A 24,878-nucleotide genomic window follows, 5' to 3' on the forward strand; every position below is an offset into this window, starting at 1 on the left:
AAGTCCCAGTAAGTTTGCAAACACTCATCGTAATTAGTTACCTATTATTTTCATTAGAAGGATAATCACTGTACCTTTATTTCTATACCTTATTTTATAAACATTTTTTATTCAAAAATAAGCCTACCTCCACCAGTTTAAAGCTTTTAAGGGTTCTGTTTTTTAAATAATGAAAACAAATAGAGCTTATATATTATAATTGAGTATATCTTAGGTGTTTCGTTCGTTTAATGAAAAAAAAAATGTACGGATTATTTTAGCCAGGGGCACGCGACGGGCGAAATGGCGACTGTTTCTTGCCCCGGCTGCATTCTTTGCTCCATGCATTCCACATCATGAGTCCACCAATATTTAACTCTTGTTAAAAGTGGCCAAAATATATTACTTTGGCCACTTTTCACTTTAATTTTTTAAAATATTTTTATAATCTTAATATTTTTCCATTTAGTCTTTTTTATTTATTTAATCTGTCTGTTATAATGTCTAAGCTAACAAAGTTGCGACGCAAAAACTGCGTTTTATAAAAAAGCAATAGATCTTACTTATTGAAAATTAATTATTTTACCACATGGTAAATTCGCAACATAAATTACCATCTTGCGCTCGCGAAATGTTGACGAATATTGACTGTAATTGATGAAGATCTATTTTTATTAGGCTACCAACACCAATGTACCCATCTATGTATGCCTATACCAAGAATACTTATGTGTTATTTTATATATACCTACATGGCCTCTATAGGAGAGGCCTATGTCCAACAGTGGGCATCGAAAGGCTGCCATGGTAATGATGTAAGGTCACAAACTATATTTTGAAAATTATTAAATTTATAAAATATCTGTAAGTCAATCATCATTGATTCATCATCATTAATCATAATCATTAATCATCATTGATTACTTGTATCCTGCATATAGTAGGGTAGACAAAAGAAACCTAGTGCTGCAATACTCCGTTTTCCACTTCTATTGAGTCTTAAAAGAGTTTACGGAGAAGTATTTTAGTTTCCAAAATTTCTTATTAAGCCCTATTCAGAAAAGAATAATTGACACTTAAATTAGCTTTTGAGAGCTTGCACAGGTATATTTTAAATATATATTTTTCAAATTTGCATTATTTATTAAAAATGAGTCGTTTTGGTTATGTAACAAATCAAAGCATATTGGTGCAATAGCTGGCATAAGGGACCGATATTTAATCATTTTCATTTTTTATGCTTTGGAATCCAGTTAAAGCACAACGTTCTGTTCCGTCACTCAACAGGCAATGCCTGCAGAATTCGGCGGAAAGTGGGGAACGGAAGTGTATTAAACAGAGTGGCTTAGCTAGGTTGCCAGGTTCCCTCTGCCCGCTATGTGCGGAATACACCATGAAAAAAAAATATCATAATTGATTTCAGCATTTGTTAATATAACAATAAGGATATAAAGCATTGGAACTAATTACGCAAATATAATTTTAATTTAAAAAATATGGAAACAGGAAAAATAAATAACTATTAGGTACTACAATAAATATCTTTGTATGGAAACTCCCATTAGGGCATAACAGTTAGTAATTATACTTATATTTTTACGTAATCACCATATGTAAGTTGAGTATGTTTTACAAAACCTAATGTAAACGTGGCCAAAATCCAAATTTCTCAATTTTTTTTTCAGTTTCGCGATGTATCACACATACAGCTGGGTGGGGAGAGAGAACCTAGCGTTAGGACACTCCGTTCATCACTTTCCGCCGATTTTTTGAGGTATTGCGTATAGAGTGGCAGAACACAACGCCACACTTTCCCTTGTTACCAGTGCGAAGAAATGAAAATATTAATATATAGTAATTAATTCACCCGAGTGAGAATTGAAACCTGTGCCAATGCGTCATTACGATTTCAATTAAAAAAAATACCTTAATCAATATCTGATAGCATATAACGCATCCAAGTTCGAAGAGTCTTAGTAGCTCCGGAGTCCGGTGGCCAAGCGGCGCCAACGGTTTCGAGAACACGGAACAACGGAATGCGACTGTTTATAACTTTTACCTATTTGGTAACATTTACAATGCGCGCACGTAGAGCGCACGTAGCGCATGCGAGCTCGTACGCCGGCAGATGTAACCTTTCCCTCTGACTATTTTTTAAATCCTTAGCCAAGTTACGTATTCGTGTTATTCGACGTCTTCATGTTAAATATCAGATATAGAACTGTATAATAATTCTAAATTTTATAAGTAATTTACTAAAACAATTTTAATATTTTTATATAAAATGTATTGGTAACTACGCGAAGAATTAAAAACTATTAAATATAAAAAAAAGAGTGTAATCAATTAGCTGTCGTTATATCTACATTTAAAACTTATTGTCAAAATAATTATATTTATCTGGTAGTTTTAGGGTAACGTTAGTTTAAGACTAAGAATATTTTGTATTTCAAAATAACTAAATAGCATAGGAAACCATAAGATGGGCAGAATATAAGAATATGCTAAATGAATTAGCTTGAGTTGAAATGGGGTCGGTCGGTCTGGTTGTGTTGGCATCCGGCCTAACGACACCGGTGCATTCTCCACAAGACAACATCTACTTACTAAATGGTTCGCACAAAAATGATTTGACCTAGGCATCGACCTATATTGTTGCAATAGAATAAAATATAACAATAAATTATTTACTTTAAACTAATTTATAAAATATATACGTGACTATTCGTGACTCTTCTTTCACAGTCAGTTTTTCACGATTCGTACTATTGGTGAAAGTTTCGTATATTTCATTTATACTTATATTAAGGTAATATTAAAAACATTTACGTAGATTTTGTATGTTGATATTAACTGTGATAGTAAAACTCAACAAAAAATAAGTAATAGATAAGAAAACATTACTATTCGCATAAAATCTTCCAGTCAGTGCTGATATATTGAAACTTATGTAATACATTTTTTTAAATATTTCAATAAAAAATATCATTTAAAGTTATAGGAAATCTTCTTCTTCTTCCTCCTGGCATTAATCCCGGCTATTGCCAGGGTCTGCCTTCCTACTAAACGTACTCCACTTTGCACGGTCTTTTACGTCTTTTTATAGGAAATTGTGAGAAAAAATAAATTACAAAAATAATACAAACCAGAAAGCCCTCCAGACTGAAAAGCCCGCTGATTGCAGAGGAAGGCTTACAGCAAGGCCCTCAGGGAAGTTCTGAATACCAATTCCCAGCGCCAGATTTCTGTGTGGAAGAAACATACAGAGGTGTTATATCATATTAGTAATAATTAAAGAGTTTAACACTAGAAATATATTTAAAAAAGGGTGTAATTACAGCGTATTTCCATTTAAATCAATTTTTGACATAATTTCATCACAATAAAATTATGAAAATATTACCTAAGATATAGGTAATTAAGATGTCCCGTAAACTTGTATGTTGTTTGATATACATAAATTATTACGTTTTCGGAACCTGCATAATATAAATTTATGAGCTAAAAAAATCGACACAGTTGTCTAATTTAATGTGTTGAAATATTGTTAATCAAGTGGAGCATTGAGAAGATCGAAAGAGCCATGTCAAAATAAAATTAGTGGTCCAAATGGACATAAAAGCTTCTGATTGAAGGCATATAAAAACAAATTATGGATAATTTTGTTAGCGAATATAATACACATTAGTAAATCTATTTAAAATACTATTATATTAAGATATATGAAGTAGGCCGGTATAATATTCGAATAACAATGTACACGAAATGTAGAAGAATGCGCCTACGCAGGCTTTAAGCTCACTTATGGCATTTGCGACACCATCTCAATGATTCGAACGATAAAATCTGCCTAGATAATTGAATTGAATCATGCGATGACTAAGGCAATTGCAATGCATGCCTATTATTATGTTATTCATCGTTTAGAAGTCACATTAAAAAAATTAAATCCGCATCACGTTGTATCCCGCATACAGTACCTATGATTAGGCAAAGGGAATTTAGTGTTAAGACACTTCGTTCTCCATTTTCCGCCGAATTCTGGAGACATTGCGTTTTAAGTGGCACCAACCATTTCCTCAAGTGGGAATCGAACCCATAACTAGTCACACACCTGTGCGCCACGGCTGGCCACAATACCGGATTAATTAGGCTTCACATTTTTTTAAATAATTCTGCACACATTACTTTTTATAATAATTTAGCATGGATAATTTAAAACCACAAGTAATAATATCGATAAGCAATTGAAAAGAAGACATCGACATTCCAGTGGAAGAAGTTCCCCTCCCCACTGCACCTGCCATCCCTGGCCGGCTCTAGGAATGCGGCTAACTGTACAGCCTCTGTCGCCGTTAAACTCAACTGTTTGTGCAGCTAAAGGTCATCGCCAGTGAGATTACGTAAGGCGATACTAGGCTAGATTTCTGCATAATTTCTATTTAAATATTATTGTAGTTGATGACGTATTTAGATATATCTTATTTAGATATACTAAATATGTTTTTTTTTAATATTTATACTGTAACTATGTAGAAACAAGATTTATAGAGGCTCTTGCCTCTTCTTGGGATGTTTTATTAAAACTTATTAATATAATTTAAGCACTTATACGCGTCGTAGAAGAATAAAATCGACCAGGAATTTCACATTTACCAATAAAATAATATTTTTTTTGTCAAAGTATAAGAACAGTTTCGTATACTTTGTCACCGACTGCTTTATTGAATTCCTATTGAAAATGGTTTGTGATTAACTTAAACTTGACTTAAAAGTTGTAGATGTCCTAAAAAAAGCCCTAAGCTTTTCAACGACATTTTTCACTATGACTAGATACTATTACTTTTTGATGAGGCATAAAGCCAATGTCTCATCTCGTAAATTTTGCATTAGATTAATCTAGTAGGTATATTTTTTTATAAGTACGTATGATTACTTAATTTTTATAACTAGGGGCGAATAAGTTAGAAATTTTATTTTTTAAACCATTTCCATTTTAATATATATTTTTCATGCTTTAACACATAGGATATAGCATTTTTGGTTACTATGAAATCTATGTTTTATTTTATTTTTATTATTAGTACATGTGAAATAATCAACTATAAGAGAAAGTACAAACTATTCAAATATTGATTTTAAACAGTTAAAAGAAATTTTCTGCGACATACAAATCACAAAAAAAAAACGTGAAATTGTAAAAGAATCAAGTCCGTACAAAAAACAGGTTAACATTGTTACTCGTAGCAAAAAAGTAGACAAATTCCTTAAAAGAGTCAATGACACATTTGTAATACTCAGTTACAAATTCCGATAGTTTTTACAGCGTCTTCACGGTTATATCAAAAATATGCATAAAGATATTTTCAATGGACCATAAAATTTATTTTGCAGCTATAGTCGTCGGGCACGAGAGCGTATAACGGACAACGGACAACGGACATCGACAACGAGATATGATGTCAACAATTTCATATAGAAATTTTATAAGTGAACGGAGTCACGCCGACTCCGGATACATCCGAATTCCGATTACGTCACAGACGAGACCATTTCACTTTCCGACCTACCCGGAAGTGAATTCCTAAGCACGATCATACCGCGCGCGAGTCGTTAGGAGCAGAAAAATGTAAAGCGGATGTGAATGTTTAATGGCGTCGATGAAAAAGTAACTTAATCTTGGAGAGTTAGAGTATAGTTTATTGTATATAGTTGCGTGATGATCGCGAAAGCAATGGCAACTTTCACGACGAGTTAGGATAGGGGCGAGAGGCGGCGAGAGGCGGCGAGGTGGCGCGGGGCTGCGGCGCGACAGCCCATTGACGACACCGTGACCTACATACCGGGGCCCATTCATGCCGCGGCACGCGCAGGACTCGCAACACAGCATATGCCGCCGATGGGACCGACATTGGAATTTCCATCAAACACTTGCATAACCTCGCGGCAGGCGCTGTCGCAAGACTTGAGCACAACGAGCCGAGGCCAGGTCGCCACGGCTACACTTGTTCAATTAGAGCCTCCCAATAATATGCGCACTTAGCCAATACACTAAATAATTACATTTTAACAATATTTTGCATTTCATTCAAACATTAATATTGATAAAATGAAAAGTTTGTTTTTTGTTTATAACAAAGTAAAAATTAAGTACTTTTAAATTTTTAATCGTTCTATATGTAGGTATATTATGTGAGCAATAGTACTACATATTATGCCTAAGCGAATGTCCATACGTTATACTTATCCTTATAATATACATGTATAATATATGCCTTTATAGCCATTAATTTCCAATATAAATAAGCTATCATTCTATGTTTTGTGATAATAATGAAATATCTGAATTGTACAGTATTTTTACAGTCTCTATATCAATTAGATTCTAATAAGTCTTTTACAAGAAGGATTTATATAGTAACTGTACTTCAACTAGAAACGTTAAGTCATAAACATATTTTACGCTGGTCTTAATGTTTCATAGGTAAAACTAGACGGTAAATGAAATACTTAAATAGGTAAAATAATGACTACTGAATATTTTAATGTTACATATAAATTTAAATGACAGGATCCTTTTAATATCAACTGTAATGATTGAATGTAATGTTTTTTGATTCAAGGTAGCGCTAGAGTCGAGTGCAGGCGGACATGTAATCAGGGGTGGGGTGAGGTGGAAGGGGGGGGAGGAGGAGCCGGCTGCCAGACAGCGGGGCTCCGCTTGGGAGGCTAGCAGCAGCCTCTTGCCTCTCTCATAGCTCGTTCGACACCACGAAATTTGCTCTACTTCGATCAAACTGTACATTGATGAGATGGACCTATCGTTGAAAAAAAATGCCGTTATTTATTATCCTTTGTTGTTCATATTTCCACAATATTCAACGATATGGTAATTTAGTATCTAATAAAACATTATATAATCATATTTTTTTTTAAGAAATCTACATTACTTTAGAAATGACCAAGTTTTGAGCTTTATTACAAATAATAAGTGCGTTTTTTAAGCTTCTGAATACACATATATAGCGAATGTAGGCAGAGGGAACCTAATATTAAGTCCTACTATTCGGAATATTATATCTTAACTGTCCCCCGACCAACTTAACGACGCTTTTTGCCTCGTTAACAGAGCGAGGAAATAAACCTATTAAATATTTCAATCCCCATAGTTAATCGAACGCACAACCATCGTCGTCGTCTTCTACACTCACACGCTGTGCCACTGCGCCACGACTGCCTCACCTTAAACGTCTTCGTCATATATGTTTGCAAAATTCTACAATAGTTAATCTATTAGCTAAGACCTAAATGACTATGACTATCAAATTTCTAAATAAATGTGTCCATTAATTGCTCAATAAAGTTAACCAAAACATGAAATCAGCAGCGCATGCTTTGAAAACAAGTAAGTCGAGTATATTACTCGTAAGCCGTTTTAAATAACAAGAACATACTTTGTTTACTTGTCAAATATGTTCAATAGTAGATATTATCATCACCAAAACATATAACCAAAACCTTCAATTCACAACAAACTTAAAAATGTGTAGATTTCAGTTTGCTTCTATTGTCAAATACATTAACAATATGAGAAAAATGTGAAAAAAAAATTCCAAACTAAGTCTAGGCCTAAGTTAAAGTGCATCAAGATCAGCGTCGGCGCCGCACACGTCACGCGACCGCATTCCATGGCGCCTCCATTCATGTTGCACGAGCGAGAGGCCGCCGCGAGGCCTCTTGCGGGAACGAGAAAGGGAAACGAACGCCGTTACCCTGTATGGGAATGCAATTCGTAAGCGCAAACGCACGGACTTGCTGCGTCCCGCTCGCTCCCTGCCGGTGCCGGCGCGCATGTTTGCATACTGGCGATGGCGATGTGATTTGATCGATCGCCGGTTTCCTGTGAGAAACGCAGCTTGTTTGTCAGCAGCGAGTCAGGTGGCTCGGTGCATTACCGTTAAGCCTTTGTACGTCCAGACCGCACGCGCTGCCTTTTTTTCTCATAAGTTAATTTATTAATTTCTCACAGATACAACCTTAATAATAGTCAATTTTCAGGAATAATTAGGAAATTCAACCTAAAATCAATGGTCCCAATGATGTTTTAGTTATGAACAATAACTAAATACAGATAAAATATACCGCTACTTGCTCTAAGTACAAAGTTCTATTACGAAGTTAGTGGAATGTGGTTAGGCACGACGCCCGACTCACGGCTAACTTAAAACAGGTTAATATTATTCAAACTCATGCTTAAGTACTAATGATAATACATCAGCGTCGTTAACATATTTTGTACATAAATGTCCCTATTCACGAGTCTCCACCAAAAATTGGTTGTTATTATATATAGAGTCCGAGTTATTCTCTAGCAATTCAAGTAGTTCATTTTTTTAATTCATATATGTCTTCGATGAAGTTAATAAAATTAATAAATATAATAATAAAGTTAAGAAATATTATTAATAACAGTAAAAGGTCCATATTTCAACAGTCCGCCAGACTGCAACCGCAAATTTATTAGATGGGTAATTTGCTCAATGTCACAATCTGGAGACCAGCCAGAATGTCACAATAAAGAGAAAGATGTAAACACAGCCGCATTCTAATTAAAAAAAATAAGGTCAAATCGCTAAGGTCGTCTCGTCTGTTCTCAAGATGTCTCGCCAAAAAAATGACTCATTAGATAATGTCTGCGACAGTAAACTTGTGAAAAATAAAATTATTTTCGTTTTCAATACTGAATTTTCAGCTGACATAAGCTTTAGATATTTTCTGTACATTTCTTCATACAAGTACAATACAATGCTATATGACATTTTATCTCTATATATATAAAATCGAAAGGTCACTCACTCATCACGAAATCTCAGAAACTACATGTGCTAGGAACGTGAAATTTTGCATAGGAGTTACTTATAGGACGTAGGTGCTCGCTAAGACGGGAATTTGCAATATTCGACTTCTAAGGGGTTGTTTTTGGGGTCGAAAGTTTGTATGAAACTTCGTTACTACAAATGCTAGGAGTCTCAAATTTTGCATAGACGTCACTAGGACGTAGTCATGGAGACAGAAATTAATAATAACATAGTTCACGCGGGTGTAACCGCGAGCGGGCCGCTAGTCTATATATATAAAATCGAAAAGTCAGAAATCTCAGAAACTACAAGTGCTAGAAATCTCAAATTTTGCATAGGAGTTATTCATAGGACGTAGGTGCTCGCTAAGATGGGAATTTGCAATATTCGACTGTTAAGGGGTTGTTTTTGGGGTTGAAAGTTTGTATGAAACTTCGTTACTACAAATGCTAGGAGTCTCAAATTTTGCATGGACGTCACTTATAGGACGTAGGTACCCATGGAGACAGAAATTAATAATAACGTAGTGCACGCAGGCGAAGCCGCGGGCGGGCCGCTAGTATAATATAAAAATGTAAAGAATGAGTGTTATCGGAAAAGCTTCACGGAATATGATCGAGCATGTAAATGAGAATGATCTCATATCTGTACAAAGTACAGTTCCAAGTGAGACGCGCAGCGCATTCTAGGCGCCATGGCGGATTTCCTTCGACAATTGCAACATTCCTAGCGGGCCATTGCGACGACTCAGCCTTCGTATCGATTATTATCACGCGAAGGTACCTGTCTTACAGTAACAAGTAGGTACGTGTTTTGGATCCCATAACACCCACGTGCTAGCGAAATTACAATATATTACTCATTTTTTTATTCTTATAAAACAATATGTACAATAGATTTTTTTTAGCTTCACGCCGTATCCCGCATATAGCAAGGTAGATAGAGGGAACATAGTGGTGAGACACTGTTCCCCCCTCTCTTTTGAATTTTCGAGGCATTGCGTAATGAGTGGCTGAACTCAACGACGCTTAAATAAATTACAATAAATATAATTTATATCTAGGTATATAAAAGGAGAAGTTCCCACTGATTGAGGTACAGGCACACGCACAGCCTTAAGATGTTTATTTTCATAATCTGGACATCCACTAAGGGATTTAGAAAAAAAAATTACCCCAATGGGATGAAATAGGGGTTGAAATTTTGAGTTTCAGTTTAGTGAAAATGTCATTCGTAAAATAAATACGCAATTATCATTAAGTGACTGATCGTATTGTAAATACATTATTATTTAATTGTAAGTAAAACTAAAATCTCGACTGCATGAACTAGATCAATGTATCTAGTGAAACTCGCGCCATTAAGACAAATTCAACGACTTTGTCATTTATAAAAATCGGGACATACATACAAACACGCTAAAAACACAACCCTCCTTTTGGCCTTCGCCGTAGTTGGGATTCCTGCTGTACATATAGTAAATCTTTAGTAATAGTAATTCTTAAGTCAGTGGTATATCATTATTACCTTTTTACATATAGGTACACAAGTCACTGCATTATTCACCTATTACTAAACACGTGTGTAATCACATTCAAGTGAAAAAGAACTCGATCACCTTATCCAATTAACTGATGCAGTAGGTATTACTCAATATTTTTCCATTATTAAAATATGCTCTGGTGTCGAAGAGCGGCGTTGAGATCCGCCACTCAACATAAAATGCCTCAAAAGTTCCAAAAGTGGGGAACGAAAGTGTATTAATGGGAACAGTTATGCCATTTTTATACATAACAGGTAACAGAGATAACGAGTAATGATGAATCTATGTAAGTATGTACGTTTTAAACTTTACTCAGTGTTAAGATGCATATGGCTTCTAATCATCTCTATTCAATAATTCCAAATTTCGCACCTAAGAAATTGCAGGTTGGATTTCTAAAGTCGTACTTTATTTTAACAGAAGATATGAAATTAAAACATGCAACTTTATATACCCAAACCTAACTTATCTATATATATAAAAGGACTTGTCCTCACTGACTGAGGTAAGACGCACGCACAGCCGTAACCGCTGTGCGCCAAAACGTGGAATTTGGACAAATGTTTACTTTCGTAATCTGGACATCCACTAAGAAGGGATTTTGAAAAATTTTTACCTTAAAGGGGTGAAATAGGGGTTCAAAGTTTGTATGGAAAAAAATTTAATCGGCACCGATTTTTATAAAATTTGAAATTTAGATTTGTAAAAGTATTTAATTGAACACGTGTTTCATCGTTTTCTAGAATTCTTCCCCTAAGGGTGCAAATAAGGGGTTGAAAGTTTGTATAGGTTTTTTTAAATCGTCACCAATTTTTATAAAATTTGAAATTTAGACTCCTAAAAATATGTCATTGAACACATGTTTCATGTGTTATTAGAATTCACCCCTAAACGCAAGCGAAGCTGCGCGCGTCCGCTAGTCTACCTATAACTAAGCTATACCTTTACAGATATATATAGGAATATTTGCTTAGTTTAACTAAGACGTTTTCCAAACGACGATATGTAGCTATAGCAACGAATTGAATATTATTATGGAATTAGTACATGATTTATTCAGCATGTGGTGCCTAGTAGGAAATAGTGAATGAAAATAATCAGAGAGCAATGAGTCATTAGTGAGCGAGTGTCCGGCGCTCGCGTACAGGAAATCGTAAAAGCGCATCTAGAGCGCGCGCGCATCTTCCGGTACGCTTTCCGGCACCGTGCCATGCTTTCGCTAAATATTATCCTTCACTTTATGGGCTCTCGTTTGTTGAACTCCAATTCAAGATATCGTAAAACGTCGTCTCAAACTCTTTTTGTCGTTTATATTAAGTATTTCATTACAAAATGTTACAAAATGTCTTAATTTAAAATACCTAAAGGATTTAACTTCGACTTTCGAGGTTATCAAAGATTAAGATAACACTTAGTAAAACAATTTATATTTATACTTTCGCCAATACATCTATAGATAACTTCTGTAAATTCTGTAAAACTTCCAACTTAACTAGCAACAAAAAAAGAGTTCAAATAAAAAATGTCAACACACAAGCGAGAATAGAAAGCTACGAACCCATACAATTCGTTATGAAATAGCACGAAAAGGTATTGTTTGTGGTGGAAGGAGGAAAAAAAATGAAAAAGTAAACAGTTGCGCATTCCATCGGCTAGTGCACGTGGTACATTCCAACGGGGTCATGTACCACACCGTGCGCGCGTGACCTGCTGCGACGCCTCACCAGCTCGCACATGTACGACCATTTCCTTTTTATGCAGTGGTCGGTACATCTGCTGAGCATAACGCTCGTATTAATTAGAATCACCCTAAGGCGATACGGCTGACCATATAAGAAAATATTTACCAGACATGCCGGCCACTCTAAAAAATTACACATTTCTAACGTTGAACTCCACGTGCAGTTATCAAAAGAGGTAGGTAATTAAATATAACGCGTAACTATTTGGAAGAAGGGAATTTTGTCAACACAAGAGCTTCCATCACAAACAATACCAATTTAGAAGGAAAAAAAATTAAATAACATAAATGAGTTTCATACTTAAATTGAAACTTAATATAAATTCAAAGTACCCTACAATGTGACAAAAAGTCTTAACTTAACAAATTCAATTCCGATGAAATGATAACTCGCGAGTCGCGAGTGAGTAGTACGTACTGTTGGTAGTGGACGTTAGAGGTGTATGTATAACATTAGGCGGGCTGGCATTCCATCCTGGGAAAGCAGAAAGTTCGGCATGCGAGGGTCGGAGGCTCCGAAGGAATGCGGCCGGACCTCCCCCCCTCGCCCCCGCCACCGCTACTCCCAGCATTTATTTCACTTTGCTGCTTAACTCATGTCTAAATGTGCGCGGAATTTCAGATGCTATTCTTTATTAGAGCCTTTAAGCTTTGATATTTGTTTTATTATAGTTTATTTTCAAAGAATCGGATTTAGTAGTAAGAAGGAAAGAAGTCTAATGGCAACGTGTGTTTTTAAAAATTTAAATATTTTGAAGTTTAAAATACTGCAAGTAGATAGGTACATTTCATGCCGATAACTTACTATTCGATAGTAATGTTTTTTATTTATTTTTCTACCTTTAGTCATGTCTCGCAATAAGTAGGGTAGTAAGAGAGAATCAAATGTTCAGGCACTGCGTTTTCCACTTCCTGCCCTTTTAAAGACATTGTGTTTGCACTGTATGCGGAAACTGGGGAAATGAAAGTAATTTGCTCGCTATCTGTATATCGAAGTAAAAAAAAAACAGCTTGACGGTGTATCCCGCACACAGCAGGGTAGGCAGAGGGGACCTAGAGTTAAGACACTCGTTTCCCACTTTCCGCCGAATTCTGGAGGCATTTCATGTTGAGTGGCGGAACTCAACGCTGCGCTGTACCTCGACACCAGAGCGAAGAAATGAAAATATAAATTTTAAAAAAATATTTCTCGAACTCACAACCAGTCACGTTTACAGTCACACTTTGTACCCCTGCGCCAGAGGGTTTAATCTATTGTTGGGGTGTTATTATTTATCATTGTAATAGAATCCAGAACAATGATTTTCAAACATTTTGTCTCTTTGTTTGTCTGTGCGCGCTAATCTCTAAAATGACTTAACCGATTTAAATGCAGTTTTCACTATTGTATTTTGACAAATTTTTTAAAAATTTAGTGTTTGTTTTATTGAAATCTGTTCATAAATAAAAACTTTATGCAATATTATTTTGTTCGAAAAAAATACTACAAAATAATTGTTTTATTGAATTTACTGAAACTTTAGTGTTGCTATCTTTAAAAGTCTAATGTTATAAGAACTAAAATCGATTATTTTATGTGTATATATTTGACTTATTTTCATTTAAATTAAACTTATACCACATTGCACTGGGATACGTACCTATATAAAGTTAATAAGGAGCATAATTACATTCTTCTTTTTATACACACACATGTGCAAAAACCCAAAAACATTATATTAACCAAATCTACAAATTTGACGCGAGCCTCAAAAGACGTGTTCAAAGAAAACAAAAAAAAAACAAAAATAACAAGCTAAAATTTCCAACGCCCGTCTCGTCGAGAGGATACCTACAATATAAAATGGACAAAACGGCTCGAAGATCCTTAGAAGGAGCGAACACCGACACATTCATTCCCAAGGCTCGAATCGTAAATTACAAGGCGCCGGCGCCGGGAGGAGCGCTTGTTACGATATTTGAACAAATTCCCGGCGGTGTTAATCTGCATAATAACAGCGGCGGACGCAAAGCGGTCGCCGACTTCCATTATGCTCGGGCGCCACCCTCCACTCTGCAGGCCATCTCACTACCTACCTACCTCGGGCTTGATGCGTGCCCACTCTCAACCACCTTCGCCCATTACCCACACTGGTACTCGTATATCATAAACGATTATTGCTCTTAATGTTCTTTTCCTTTGTCTGTCATTGATTTTATGAATATGAACATATTTTCTTATATAGGACAAATGTATATATAAAGTGAACCATTAAACAACTATACTATATATATATATATACTGTCATATAACTGTTATGAATGTCCCGAAAATAATTTTATACATATATCTATCTACTCATGAGAGGGTATAGTATACATATATAATTTTAGGAATAAATAATAAATACTACAAATACTGAGCCTATAAATCTTTGTCCTATAACAAAGGTTTGTGATGAGAGAGAATAAAAAAAATATAAAATTTATTATGCTTTTTGGAAGTCAGTATGTTAATATTGTCTATTATCAAATTCCAAAGGAAAGCCACAGGGGGTTTTGTGCATATCGACCCATAAAGTTCCAGGAAAAGATTGTTAAGTGACAGGGTGTTTTATTGTCTAGTATATTATTTAGCATTAATTGAAAGGTAGATAGAATTAACAAATTTTAAAAAAAATATTTTTCTTTGGAAGATGAACTAATAGGTAGATCTTTTATATTGATATATAATTGCTAAGAGGAAAATATATTGTATTAAATCAAATTCAATTTAATTTGAATATTTATGTATTAGTGTAGGAATTTAAGCTACGTATTTATGGAAATGTATCTAATAAAAATATTTCAGTAATCTTACTAATCCGACGCGCCTACTGTTATTAAGAGGGCAAATTTACAAGAAAAAGTTATTCGCCATCCTGTGAATTATATCTAAAGCCCATAAGAATGTCATAATATAAGTAAGGATCATTCGTTTTTTTCTGATTCTTTTATAATAACCTCAATTAATAATTTAAGTGCAAGAAATACTTTAGAAAATATGAAAAACTGTATGATAACCAGATGATAACCACCACATGAACATAGTAGGTGGGTAGATATATATATAAGGAGGTAGATACACTCCATCAATGCGAGAGTGGAGAATTTTTAGAATTAGTTTTTTTTAAATTCTCTGTTAAATGACAATATTTAACGGTGATGAGTAGGTAGTTTGGAGCACCCACGCGGCGCGCTACAGACGACGCGACAAATCGGCAAGGTTGGTTTCAATGACACGGCGCGCCGGTGAATTTTTCAGTGAAATAGTTTCACCGGCGTCGGCGACGGTGACGGCAACGTCTGCGCCGGCGCGGGTCGATGCCCCCGCCGCCCCCACTGAAGCTGCTAATGTAGCGTCCTCGCCAATATCACTACCTACCTAAACTATAGGTATTATAGTATACAAACTACTCGCGTCATCTAATCGTGTCTCAGAAATCTATAAAAGGGCACCCGAATTGCCGCGGAATGTCTATATCTTTGAAAACAGCTTTTTTATAATAATGGGATAATATGAAAACAATCTATTTCAGCCAAAGATGTTGTTTAATAAGCACTTAACTCGCTGTTAATATGTAAATATTAACATTAATATTCATAGCATTATTATTTGTATATTATTAAAAATGCAGTTCATATATCTACCATCATTAGTCAAAACTGAAATAAGCAGAAAAGTTTCAGAATCAACTATATACTATGTATAGCTTTGGGTGCTAACACCAGACTAGACTAAGTAAGTAGGTGTGTAAGCGCTCCTCAATGCCAAATAATCGAGACAAAACATACAACTGTTTCTTAATTTTTATTTTACAAAGTATAAATTATTTGTGGCTCGCAAATGATTTCAACGGCGACATGTAACGACTGACAAATGTCAAAAGTTATTTTTTACATAAACCTTTGGCACACGCTACAATTCGATAGTAACAAGATTCGGTCGATACCCTGTTAAAAGTACACATTTATAAACACAATTTCCTTTTTTTTCGTATGCTTTTAGAGCAACATCATGAAAAGATTTCCTCCTAACTAAAAACAAGTTCTTTTGTCTTGTTTTGAATATTTAGAGATACAAAAAATATATTCAATAATTTTGTGTTGTCTGGCCATCACAAATACCAAAACCTGTAACCTAATTGGGGAATCCCATTAAAATATAGTGACTCGACTTTTAACACAGTAAAATGACGACCAGCGGTCGGAATCATATGCACAGCAGTCGACGCCAATGTTCATTTGAAATCATTCATAATTCATATAGTGTATTTACTCCTAAATACATATAAACAAATATTTAAAAAAATACTTTTGAATGTACAGTGTTAAATATTCTAAAGAATTTAAAAAAACAATTTGTTGATATATTAGAATATTACTTTAAGTTTTAATAATTTGGAATTTAAGTTATATGAAAAGTTTATTGCGCTGTCTATGAAATTTGTCATAGTACTACCAAGCTAATTCGTCGGTATTAACTAGCAGCAAACTATCTTAGATAGTTTAGTTTCAAAGTGCTACCGTTAGATGCCGCTTTAATCAAATATTTAGTACGAGTTGACGTTTCATAGTTTTTATCACTTATGTAATTATAGATGGCACTGTAAGCCTAATATAGAGTATTTTTTAATTTAGTCGCATAATTTTTTATACACATTTTTTTGTATAAAATTCATGCTTAACGATAATGTATTTCTGAGTGAAAGGTATAGATAAATATTAATTATTACAAAGTTTCCTTGAAGCAATTAGAATATTTTCCATGATATTCGTATTTTTATTTGTGCGCAATAACGTATATCTTATTCTATTCTTAATTTTTTTTATAATATTGTAGAAATCACTAAGACGATTTGATAATTTGATTTAAAAAATCAAAGAAGCTTGATGCTTGTTTTGCTTTCCATAAAATTAAATAAAGGATAAGTATACTAGTTTACCTATACACTTAGCAGTGTACCAACATAAAATTAATCAGTACGTCAACGTTAAGTAATTTGGTCTTACCTTGCGCCTTGGAAGGAAGCGTCAGATGTTGAAGCGGCGGCCCCAAAGCCCACGCCAACAGCAAGGCCTTCAGGTATATTATGAACAGTAATGGCCACTACAAGGAGCATTATTCTCTTCCATTGCGACTGTCGGGCTTCTAGAGCACGCGCTATACTGTCCCGATGATCGCCTTCAGCTTTCTGTAGTATTTCAATATAGAATAATTTAATATAATTATATTAAATTCTATGGAATACTTATATGAAATTAATAGTATATTGAAAATCATATGGTTATATCTACCTATAGTATACGAATAAATTTAACATTTATTTTTCTATTACTTACACAAAAATGTACAGAGAATAAATTTTCAAGACCAATATTTATGTATACTTATTTTTTTGACATACAGGAAGATTTCAACGAGAGAAATTTTTAAAGAAAAAAAAATGGCTCATGGGACTTTAATAAGTGTGTTAGGTACTGATTTGGATAATATTAGGTACAGTACCCAATAAATTAAATTAATTAGCTAATAAGGTAAATACCAATATCCAACGAATAAAATATGATATAAGTAAATTGAGACATAAATTGTAAAATATTTTTTATTAAATTTATTTAATGTACTTGTCGAAATGTCTATTCATTCCATACAAAATGTTGAAATATGTAGGAAAAAAATATTAACGGTTTTTGTTAAAATGTATCAGCAACAAATACAAACCACAGAATTTTGAGATTGATGATGGCCGCGCCGCCTCTGAGCTGTGTGCTGATTAGTAATGCAATCAGAGAATTCTACAGGCGTCTCCAGCGTCACTACTGTAGGGTTCGACGGCCGCCTTAAAGCTGTCATCATTTCTAGATCTTCTAATTTCTCTTTTGAGTCTTTTGATTTTGTTATTGCTGAAAGTAAAAACTAAGCTTGAAACTAATTTACTTTGTATTACTTTATTCATAAGTCACAAGTACATATAACTACATATTAACGAGTCGATATAGACAGAGGTTATAGGTACGTAATTTGAACACGATTTCAGGGAAATGTACTAAATTTAATGATATCTTATAACCTTTTAACCGACTTCTTAAATATATTTATTTTATAGCATAGTATACGGATATAACTTATTATTAGTGTTTAATTTCTTTATAATTAACTTTATTAATTATACTTTGTAAGGATATTTATACATAATACTATATTTCCTTAAGAAAAAAAGGTTTAAACTCAGACAAAATATAATCGTAAAGTTCGTATAAACATAATTTATTCAAAAGCTTAAAGCAAAGCTTATTTATGTAAGGTAATTGCCCTACTTTAAATAAGCTCGACTCACAGGGACGCTGATATCATTCTCTAACAAGTACTTAATAATAATAATTGTGGCATCGCTTTTAACGTGAATTTAGCTTCTGATTGTATTTAGTCTGGCCGTAAATACTGTTACCATTTAAAATAAACAAAATATTCCTTTTGAATTTGGAATCTGTCATTTCTATACGATTGCTTATTGTGTTTTCTTTTCGCGCCAATATATTGAATGCAATATTAAGAAGGTGATAAAGAGAACCGAATCGCTGTGATTGCATTACATAAAATAGGTATGGTGGCTCTATACAATTTTTAAAATTCTTCATACACTTGATATAAGTAAATGTTTGTATAACAGGCTACCTTGATAGGAACAATGAGGACTCCTCTGTTTGTGACAGTCAAAGATTTGGTCGTTCTGGTAGTGTTCGTAAGAAAAAGGCTATCGAAGCACTAAGGTAAAGAGTTCGAAGAAATAGGACTTGCAGCCTATAAGCGGTGAGCAAATGAAAAAGATGTCAAAACATCGGCACAAGTGTATCAATACACCATTCTTAAGAAAGTTGTTAAGCCCCTTAACAACACCATGTTCAATAACCGAGAATGGTCCTTTCAGTCACAAAGCTCGATCCACTCGATCTTGGTTAAAAACGAACGTTCCTGATTTCATCTGAGCTGAAGACTAGTCGTCATCTAGTCCTGATCTTAATCTAATGGATTATGATTTATAGTCATAGAAAGAGTGCATACTGCTATTGATGGTTGTTTTATATATTTTTATGATTTTATAGGGGTATTTTAAACTACTATCTACTATGGATAAACTAATTCAGTCCAAGGGCCACTGATTTGGTCTCATTGCGGTAATAATAAATATATAAATACATTAGAAAACATATTTGCTTGCATATATTTGCTATGTGCGTATTTTATCTATGAATTAAGCACCTCAAAATACCTCAAACAATTTCCGGATTCTAATAGAATTCTTAAATAAATTTCATAAAGACCGGTTAAATCGTTTTAGCCATGAAGAAGTAACCGTATCTATGTGACATGTTTGGTAATTTAAATTTGAAAACTTACATTGATAAAATATGAATTTATATAATTTTGTAAGTTATAATTAACGTTTTAGCTTTTTTATCTTATTAAATTTAATTGGACGAATTTAAAATAAGTTATTTTATTATTAATAGCTAAGTTACATTTGTAATAATTTAAATTATCATTGTGCCAAAATATTTAGTCTTGCCATAAGCTATCATGATGCTGAACAACAATTAATTATTATTTTAAGCAGAGGTAGAGGCGTAATATAGATATCGAGAAGGATGTTTTTGCAAGCAGATTAATTTAGATTATACCTACAACATATTTAAAAAATATCTCACAGTAATCGAGTGCCTACTTAAGAAAGTTTGCGTAGAGCCACAAATCCAATACATAGAGAACTTCCTAACATGGAACTTTTGCGCTCTACTCTGCTGCGGCGAAGGTATAAATTAAACAATATGCTCAATATCGACAAATATCCAAAAAGTCATTATAATTTGCGTTTCACGTCGTGACTATTTTAATATTAGTAAGTACTAAAATAGTCACGAAGTGAAACGCACAAGACAACACACTCTTTTACAATACTTTTACTATATAGATGTGTAGAAGGCCTTTTGAAAATTTGATTTCGATTCGGTTATCATTTCGGTCAAACTTGACATGACAAGACAAGATTGACATGGCAGCCTACAAGAAGTAAACATATATATTTCTATAAGGCAGTTGTAAGTAACCTAAGTATCACCTTGACTGAACTTCATCAAGACTTAGAAAACAAGAAGTAATCGTAAAACCTGATACAAATGGGGAATTAGTAGCACCTGTGATCCCGGATGTATTTCAGTCCCGAAAATTTCGAAATTAAATTTTACATATCCCAAGATTTTCGAGATTAACAAAGAATATTAAAAAATGAAATAAAAATAATTCACGAATCGCATTTAGCTTGAGAGTTTGTTAAATCTTGTTTTTCCCGTTGAGTTATTTAGTTTGCGTTTGCACGTTGTTTGCATAAAACATCTCATTATAATTTAATAATTAATATTTTTTTCATAGGAAACTACGTTTTATTTAATTGACGTTAAAATAATTTTAATTTAATTGATCGAGGCCATTCATGACGCAGGGACGCAAGTGACTTTAAACACAACTGGTTGCGGGTTCGATTCACTCGAGGAAATCAAATATTTATTTAAATGTATTCGCGGTGTTGATTTTTGATGATTTATTTTAAGTAAGACATTACTACTTGATAATTTTTGATGAGTTAGCTGATTTACTGTCAGCTCCATGAAATTGAATTTGAAAACTTTAACAAAACCGGAAGTAATACCCATTTAGGTGTTTTAGCTGATATACTAATGCCAAGAATGGAAGACAGGTAATATTGCATAACATTTAATAGCATAATAACCTTGAATTAAATTAAGTATGATGGAAGGTTATTTGTGCACTAAACACAATGTTTTGATAATGTGTGCGAATTACCTATTTTATTCGAAATAGTTTAATTGTTCCATTGATTACGAATTACCAAAATGCGTAACATTTTAGAAATCATAATAAATGCTAATAAAATAAATGTCTTCTAAGCGTTTCGTATTGGATTCTAATTTCACACAAAGATAGCGGTGCCATTATGTACGTTGAAATATTCGTCACGTGTTTATTTCTGTAGTAGTAATAACAAAAAGTCAGTAATATACATTACTAGGTATCGCGCTATACTAACATAATTTTAATTGATAATTCATCATTTTCTTACTGTAATAATAAAAAGTAATATAAGCATGATGAAATCATTTCATTACAAACCGCACTTGTAATATATTTGATATGCTCAATTTGAGGATTCGTTAGACTTCATCTTATATAATATTTAACTTGCAATAGAAATAGTCGTGAGCTGCAATGATGAAGTACCTATAGACCTATAATTTATAATTAGCGCCAGGCACATCATGGCACAACACTGGTTAATCAAAAAAACTTGCAATATCAATCTCTTTAGGTATGATGTAGAGATATCAATAGTATACCAATGCAGTTTTCGTTAGATTTAAGGAGTAAAAGTGACGTTATATCAGCAACATCTACCTAAGTACCTAAGTTTACACAATGCCTTTATTGTCAATAAGAGATAAAGTCTCGTGTCAATTGAAAGCACGTGTTCGGTTGTTTGATAAGGCAGAAACATCAGTTCAAAACATATATTATAAATTATAAAGTATTGAGTTATTTTTACTGCATAACTAGTTCTTTCGAAAAAAATAAAATTACATAACATTTGAACATATTCTTCACAAACTAAAATACGCTATTTGACTTTAGAAACCATTTCATATTATTAGTGACTATGGAACCCATAATTAAAAAAATATGTTAATGTGTATGCTTAAAAGTTCAATTGAAATATCCAAAATGTGAATATACCGCGAAACGCTTGTCCATCCAAGATGGTTAAACTCGTCCATCCATCTTGGATGGACTAGCCTGTGACGCAACATGTGTTCAGTGTTGTGTTTGTGCATGAGCGCCAAAATGTGCAAAATGCTAAAAAATATCCTGCAAAAATTATAAACATATTTCAAAGGGGCTGATTAAAGATTGAAAGATTTGAGGCTGTCGTGGAACAGCGGCATAAGAGTGTGACTGTAACGCGACGGTTGTGGGTTCGATCCTCACTCGAGGAAATGAAATATTTATTTACATTGATATTTTCATTTCTTCTCTCTGTATTTGTTTTAACTTTAAATAAAGAAATAAAATATAACAGATAAAGTTATTTCAAAACAAAACAAACACTCACTTCCTTATTAGTAACAATAAAGTCAACATCTTATGTTAAATAAAAGTAATTTTACAATCCAGTTAAAATTAAACATTATTATAAATAATCTTTATCAAAAATAAAGCTTTAAGCAAATAAGGAGAAACCTATATAACCTAACTAAGTTTTATATTGTTAGTTTGTTGATATGTCTCATGAATTTAAATTATAACTTGCGATGCAAATATACAAAATTCTGTAGTATAAATATTAATTTCCTAACTTGTTTTTTTTAGAAAAAAATAAGTAAGTAAGTTTTATATTTTAAAAAAATATAGTTAGTATAAAACAAATTAATTAACGCACAGTTCAAGTAAAGCAAATATGAATGGAAACAGGTTGTTAGCATTGAATATAAATCATTAAGGTCAATTTCTATTTAGTTTTCAATATAAGCATTTCTTAGATCTTATAAAGACTTGACAAAAAGAAAGTTAATACTTTATCATTCTTTAGTTTACAAAAATATATTTTTTATTGGAAGTTAAGAAAATTAAACATTAAATTAAAGTTTCATAATAGTCTCTTTGACTAAAAACTGTGTTGTAATCATTAACCTAGTTCAGATTGTATTCAAACAATTCCAAAAACAAAAAGTACACTACTAGTACTAGCCAACTTCTTGTATAAAGTTTGTAAATAAAATGATTATATGGTAGGACCAATAATATATATTTTAAATTAATACATAAGTTTTAATAAATTAAATATTTGTTTAATATTAGTGTGTCAATGATATCTATATTTAATATTGCAAAAATCTATTTTGGAAAAGAGAATTTTGAATTTAAATTGAATATAAATGTGGTCTTGAAATTGTGTGTTGGTATTACCATGACACTATTAAATGAAAAAATGTTAAAGTAAACACCATAAAATATAGATCTTAAAGTAAATAAAATACATACATGTACAAAAAAGACAAGATATGATTTTTATATCTTTAACAAAGTTTTTGATAATACATAAGTATATCAACTAACATGCAATAAAAAAATTGATAATGGTGAGATAAGCTTTTTTTTTGTTTTAGCATTAATTAGGTAATTGTTATTACAACTGATTTATTTTGTCCTTGTCGTATTTACAAACTAGTGGACCCGGACGCGGCTACGCCTGCTTAAACTATAAGAATATTTATTAAATATATTTTCAGTTTTCATTAGAATTAGTAATAATAGTTAGAGAAATATTATTAGAAAAATTATCTGAGAAATTGAAAACCAACATAAAAAGTAAAAGTAACTAAAGGATATTCTTAATATTAGAAAAAGTACCTAAAAACTACCTTAAAATATTTTTTGCCAACAATATCAAATAAAATAAGAAGAGAACCAAAGCGTATTTTAAATTAATTATAAACAGCAATTAAAGTTCGAAAATGTATGAAAATTTATAAAACCATCAACGTCATCTGCCCGTTCGCGTCGGTCATACTCATACTATGCCGCCCGTAGGCTAGGTCATTCCGAATCAGTGACATCTTCTTAATTATTTATTAGAATTTTATACAGTAAACTATAATTTCAATCTAGATGAAATGCTAAGAGTGACTATTATATTTATTTTCATAAGGATGAATATCAAAATGTCGCAGTACCTAACGGTTGCGTAGCGACGCGACGGTTGTTATTAACATGGCAGAATAAATTGCATGTCAAATTAGAAAGTACTTTAAAATATATTAGTTTATAAGTGTAATGTAATGTTATATAGCCTATAGCACTTCTGAATAATGCAGCTTTCATACAAAACAAAAACAATGTAAATCGGACCAGTAGATCCAGAGATCTTAGCGTTCAAACAAACAAACAAACAAACAAACAAACAAACAAACAAACAAACAAACTCTTCCGCTTTATTATATTAGTATAGATGGACCATGTATTGTATAAAAATATAAATACATTTAACAAATGATTTTACTAAGAAATTTATTATACTTTCTTTAAAAATAATTTATTTGAAATGCTAATATTAGTAATGAAAAATTACACATTAGTTTCTCTCATTCTTTATCAACTCTGCAGCAAAGAGAACCTAGGGACATGCCAAGGCGCTCTCCTCTATCACATTTCAGATATTGTATGTAGTGTAGTGTAACTTAGTGACATTATTTTACATATCAGATCAGGAAAATTAAAATCATTCAATGCCCTGAGTGGGGATAGAACCCACAACCATAATTGCAGCCAAGCAATGATATAAATCCATTGCAATACAATAATAGTTTTATTTAAATAAAAAATAATATATGTAAAGCTTTAAGTATAGACAAAATAAATACTCAAATTATTCTGAAATATTATGTGTATTTAACTATGCGGTTCAGGATTTTCTAATATAATATACACTATGTTAGTATAGTATAAAGATTTTGCCATTATTGTCAAAAAAAAATCTAAAGTCTTATTTTCTCAATTACATTAAGTTACCTAAACAAAAATATCATGCAAAAATGTCATAGGGCCATTTAACATTTCCATTTTATTTTTGTTTTATGCACTATATAAAACCTTGAAACTTGAACAATG

At 32.8% G+C, this 24,878-nt stretch overlaps 1 protein-coding gene across 2 annotated transcripts in view; it reads right to left on the minus strand.

Annotated features, from left to right (window-relative positions):
* Zip48C (Zinc/iron regulated transporter-related protein 48C) overlaps positions 1-24,878 on the minus strand; it is a 36,391-nt gene that overhangs the window by 10,309 nt on the left and 1,204 nt on the right. For both annotated transcript variants that reach the window (XM_085187801.1, XM_085187800.1), the window contains exons 3-5: positions 17,865-18,046; positions 17,153-17,334; positions 3,126-3,224 (exon numbers count right to left, since the gene is read on the minus strand). In XM_085187801.1, the coding sequence (XP_085043927.1) occupies positions 3,126-3,224; positions 17,153-17,334; positions 17,865-18,046 (463 nt within the window). The remainder of the gene's footprint in view (positions 1-3,125; positions 3,225-17,152; positions 17,335-17,864; positions 18,047-24,878) is intronic.

This window comes from Heliconius melpomene, chromosome 7 (assembly GCF_056956725.1).
Source record: "Heliconius melpomene rosina isolate 202511_hmr_F chromosome 7, ASM5695672v1, whole genome shotgun sequence".
In the NCBI taxonomy this organism is placed as follows: Eukaryota; Metazoa; Arthropoda; class Insecta; order Lepidoptera; family Nymphalidae; genus Heliconius; species Heliconius melpomene.